Here is a 5,042-nt window from a genome sequence, read left to right on the forward strand (position 1 = left end):
GTTGCAGCCTCTGTTGTAAGTGCTTCAGCAGCATTTTGAAAATTATTATCTACAAGGAACTATAAAAGAGTTTTTATTGAAACCTGACTCGTATTTAGAGTATACTACATATATGTACACAATAATTTAAAATTAAAATAGTTATAAAATGTCCTTTTACAACTAAGAGATTTACAAAATGTACCTGATAAATGAATCTCAAATTCATATTATCCATTTGATTTATTGCATCTGGTTGCATATCTTTATCCATTTTTTCTTCACTATTATTAATTGTTCAATTCATAAATTTAACGTAGCAAACCTTATAACTACTTATGGGTAATTATAATTTTTACAAGTTCTTTAATTGAGTATTACATACAATTTCGTAAAGTAGATACATGTGTATATTTCCCACCATAAAATTGATTTTATGTAAATGTATGTATTGCTAACCAATTTGTAGCATTTTCGTTCACGTGTTTAACGTAAAAACATTTTTAAGAATTATGTAGACTCATAAGTTATATACAATAAATGATACATTAAACAAAGTTTTTTCATAAACCTTCTAATTTGTTATTGTTTACCAGGTGTAGTAAATAAAGAAAAAAATTGATTATGTAAAGTTATGTGTATAAAACCATGGATCTAATATAAAACCTTGGTTATGCATAAAATAATAATTGACAATGAAATGAATAACATTCTTTTAATTTCAAGAAGTAAAGAGATTGCAAACCAAAATTTTTCAATTAATTACAATTATAAATTTAAATTAGTTCTACGTAATTTTATTTCTCACAAGTGTCGGTTTATGTTATTAATAAATGTTTCCAATATGCATATAAAGTTTGAAAAATAAGTTCAATAGAAATGTCAAATTACTAAACAAATATTATGTATGAATTTGTACGAAAGAGAATTTTATACGAAATAACATTATAATAGTTCAATCTTTAATAAAATTTCAGTCATATATTAGTCCGTTTTATTTTATGTATTCGATTTAAAATGATTTTCATTGCATTGAATTATCTTTCATTTTTTAAACACCCTATACATAGCTATGATTACTACACTCTACATGCGTGTAGTACAGTAAACAAGTAACCAGAAAGTTTTTTCTTATACATTATAGATAAATGGCAAATTAGTTACTGAAAATTTTACATTTTTCACTTAGCATATTTCTGTATTAGAAAATGGAAACACATGATTGTAATGCTTCTCAAAATATCATTCCAGAGGTTTATCTTTTTGTATCCAAAAGGTTATCTTTTATATATCATACTTCCATGTTACATTAGGTATCTGAATTTTTTATAGGTATCAAATTTAGCTATTTATGTACCAAACTTTATTACGGAGCAAGAAGAACTAGAAATTATAAAACATGTAAATAATGCTCCTCTACCAAAATGGACACAATTAAGTCATCGTAGATTACAAAATTGGGGTGGTATTCCACACCCTAAAGGTATGATAGCAGAAGAAATACCAAGTGTGAGTAGTTTCATATGCAATGTATTCTTTTCAATTTTGAGATACTATACATAGCGTAAGACTATCAAATTTTGATGTAAATGATACATAAAATTGCATTTAAAGATATTAATGATAAACTTTTAGTGGCTTAAAAAATATGTTGACAAAGTATCATCCCTTAATGTGTTTGAAAAGGGAAAATTACCTAATCATGTTTTAATTAATGAATATTTACCTGGTCAAGGAATAATGGTATGAAGTCAGTTTTTAAAACTCAGTTTATTATACGTATATTACAAACTAATACTTGTACAAATGAAAGTTTAATGAATAATGAATATTCATTAGGCACACACGGATGGTCCACTATTTTATCCTATTGTGACAACTATTAACTGTGGCTCTCATACATTTCTTGATTTTTATAAACGATTGGACAATTCACAGGTTGTGATAATAAGAACTTATTGTACTGCTTTAAGTATCTTTCAAGTACTTTTAATGTTATTCTTTTTTAGCCTCAACAACTTAATTTAGAATTTAGTTTATTGTTAGAACGCAGAAGCTTATTAATTCTTCAGAAAGATTTGTATCATCATTATCTGCATTCAATTGCAGAAAGAGATACAGATGTTATTTCAAAATCTGTGGTTAAAAATTTGACCTTATGTGGAGAGCAATATTCAGAGGGTCAAATATTAAAACGTGATACTAGATTGTCTTTGACAATTAGACATGTACCTAAAACTAGTAAATTAAAACTAAAAATTGGATAATATATGTTTTAATGCGTATTATGTATTTTATTTTATTGTTGGAAACAACTTTCCTACATTTCATTTAATGGTTATGAATACAGTATGTGTGTAGACTCTAACTAGTCTGGAGGATGATGAAACTTATATAGTAAATATTCACAGAAAAAATATGAACAATTCATTTTTTTAATATTAAATTACATATAAAACATACAAAAATTTATTTACAAAATCTATGTACTTTAAGATGCTTCAGCTTTAGCTGACATTGGAGTGTCAGTATCTTCATAATTTTCTAAACTCACATCCATTATTTCTTCATCACACTCATCCAGCATTCCTTGTAAAGAGTGTATGGAACATATAAGAACATGAAATTGTTTACGTCTCATCTCCAACTTGTGTTCTAGTTGTTCAGATTTCTCCTACGTGTAAAAACATTTACAAAGTAATTCTTATACTTTTTACTCTTATATAATATAGTTCCGTAATAATTATAATAAAGTTTTTATACCTTCAACCTGCCTAATTCTTCACGAAGTGTAGCCAACTTCAAATTAGTTTCTACTCTATCTGGTTGCTCATTAATAACTTTCGCTAATACATCATACTCGATTCTGTTTTTTCTAACACGTTTCGCATCTTGTAACTCTGCTTTAGTTTTTTCTATATCTTGTTTAGCTTCTTCTATTTGAATTTCAATTTCCTTTGACAATTGTTCATAACTTTTTAATTCTTCTTGACTCATATTTGAGACTAGCCTGGATTTTCTTTGCGCAAATTCACATTGAGCAAGCTGCGATAGCATTCTCTCATGTAGTGTATTATCTACATCTGGACTGTTTATCCACTTAATAAATGACTTTAAAAGCATGTTTATTCTACGATCATCACCAGTTCCATCTCCATCTATTAGTAATCGTCGACGTATTACCTCTTCTACGAATAAATTAAACAGGGAAAGTAAGATTTAAAATTGTAAATATTACAATAGGTTAGACATTTACAAGAACATAGAAGACTCACCATCAGACATCTTAGTAAATTCTCAGGAACACAGCTAAATAATACAAATAATGCTATAATTTTTATTATACAATTTGTATTCCTTATTTGTTATTAATGTAGAAAACAAAAATTAATCGATAAAGTACCATTAACCGGATACATTGTGTACTTTTGAAACAATTTCACTATGGTATATCTAGATCACGCCCTCTATAAGTGTATTCTTTTTTTATTCAAACATTCAAAAGTCGTGATGGTAAAATTATAATTTTATATTTTATACAACTAAATTATGTTTTAATATTACAAATTACCTAAGCATTAAAGGGTTCACTACACAAATACTTTTACAATAGGAGAACTAAAGCAAACGTACAATTGTATAAGTATTTATTTTTCATTAGTTTATTATTATAATTACTGAACATCATCTTCAATGTTGTTGCTTTATTTAGTGGAATATTTATTATACATATTTTATATTATGAATAGTAGTTGATTGCTGAGCTTTTTTCTACTTTTATTATTAATCAGAAAAAATTATTTGACATTTGTTTTTGATCGCGTAAAATTAACAGTCAGTTGATAAAAATTACGAAGAATTATAGATAATTTCTGGTGAAAAGTTATTGGGTGCCACATGATAGCGAATCCAGAGCCTGCTGTCATTCGAATATTAAAATGATCCGCCATTACTTTAATAAACCTGTCTTCTTTGTTCCTCCCTCGTCCAGAGGTCACCTTTTCCATACTCCTCGAAGACTTTCGACGCAAGCAGTCGCAGATGTCACTGTACCCCTAATGAGTGCGCTATTTTTCACCAGTATTTTTATCCCGTTTATTGGCTGCCCGTTTCACAAACTGTCAGCCGGTTATTAATCATCCCGTTGTTACGAGCCCGCCTTTATTTCTTCTAAGGATAAAGTATGAAAGGACCCGCGAGTTGGGAGAGGAAGAGGGGTGTCGAGGGAAGGAAAACTTGTGTTCCTTCATTAGTAGTATTAAAACGGCTCTCTAATATAGCAGATTTCGCTTCATTGAGAAGATTGGTGATCAGATACTAAGAATTTATCATAATATATTTTTGTTATTCACATATCACATGGTAAATATATTATTTATGCAAAATATCTATTTAAGAATAAGCTGTGATAATTAATTAACGCATTCAATGTCGAATAATTTTCCTGCATTTTTCATATATGTTTCATTTATGCAAATATACAAGATGTCTCACAAAGTGCGGTATAACTAAGCGGTGATATTCCATGGGAAGAAATTGTTTTAATTAAATAAGGGTGTTAGGATTTGAAACTAAAAGTTTTTGAGAAAATTGATTTTCAAGATGGACGAAGATGTGTATATCTGACTTCTAGGAATAATTTGGTGAGTTTTTGTAAAAACTTTTGAATGTGAAACGTGGAAAATATTGAAAGAAACAAAATGTTTACTTTCTAAAGATTTTGTTTTTTATCTTAGTAATTTATATAAGAATTATTAACTTTTTTATCTTATCTAAGAATTAAATACACGTATATTTAGTACATTATTGAAATCAATTTTGTTTCACAAGATCTTACTTCAAAGAGAATATAAAGGGCTTATTTCAAAAACTTTTATAGTTACAATTTTTTAATAATTCAAAGGTCTTTCTTATGTTTATTACAAAAAAATTGAATATTCACTTGTTTCCCAATTGATCTTTTGTAAAATTTGACATTCACAATATAGATAAATATTCTGTGAAAAAACATTATCTTGTGGGATCTGATTAAAACTGTTTTACCGACAAGGGCAAAATTGATC

General features: G+C 27.6%; 3 protein-coding genes across 4 annotated transcripts in view; 1 reads left to right on the top strand and 2 right to left on the bottom strand.

Annotated features, from left to right (window-relative positions):
* The window catches only part of LOC143177425 (lisH domain-containing protein ARMC9), a 5,041-nt gene extending 4,667 nt beyond the window's left edge, over positions 1-374 (bottom strand). The window contains exons 1-2 of the mRNA XM_076375316.1: positions 185-374; positions 1-59 (exon numbers count right to left, since the gene is read on the bottom strand). The exon at positions 1-59 is cut by the window's left edge and continues 115 nt beyond it. Coding sequence (XP_076231431.1) covers positions 1-59; positions 185-253 — 128 coding nt within the window. The 5' untranslated portion in view covers positions 254-374. The remainder of the gene's footprint in view (positions 60-184) is intronic.
* Positions 375-1,102: 728 nt separating this feature from the next.
* LOC143188901 (putative RNA/DNA demethylase ALKBH6) lies at positions 1,103-2,255 on the top strand. Of its 2 annotated transcripts, XM_076393411.1 has the most exons (5): positions 1,103-1,232; positions 1,312-1,488; positions 1,615-1,722; positions 1,819-1,917; positions 1,989-2,255. In XM_076393411.1, the coding sequence occupies exons 1-5, from the start codon at positions 1,188-1,190 to the stop codon at positions 2,244-2,246; spliced, it is 687 nt and encodes a 228-aa protein (XP_076249526.1). In that variant the 5' UTR covers positions 1,103-1,187; the 3' UTR covers positions 2,247-2,255. The 2 variants fall into 2 exon arrangements, with proteins under 2 accessions (XP_076249526.1, XP_076249527.1); XM_076393412.1 differs by lacking the exon at positions 1,615-1,722.
* A 187-nt stretch (positions 2,256-2,442) lies between these two features.
* On the bottom strand, positions 2,443-3,386 carry Thoc7 (THO complex subunit 7). The gene is made up of 3 exons (XM_076393413.1): positions 3,255-3,386; positions 2,743-3,167; positions 2,443-2,653 (listed from the first exon to the last, which is right to left on the bottom strand). Exons 1-3 carry the CDS (start codon positions 3,262-3,264, stop codon positions 2,471-2,473), a joined length of 618 nt encoding a protein of 205 aa, XP_076249528.1. The 5' UTR covers positions 3,265-3,386; the 3' UTR covers positions 2,443-2,470.
* Between the last annotated feature and the right edge of the window lie 1,656 nt (positions 3,387-5,042).

The sequence above is a fragment of the Calliopsis andreniformis genome, chromosome 3 (genome assembly GCF_051401765.1).
Source record: "Calliopsis andreniformis isolate RMS-2024a chromosome 3, iyCalAndr_principal, whole genome shotgun sequence".
In the NCBI taxonomy this organism is placed as follows: Eukaryota; Metazoa; Arthropoda; class Insecta; order Hymenoptera; family Andrenidae; genus Calliopsis; species Calliopsis andreniformis.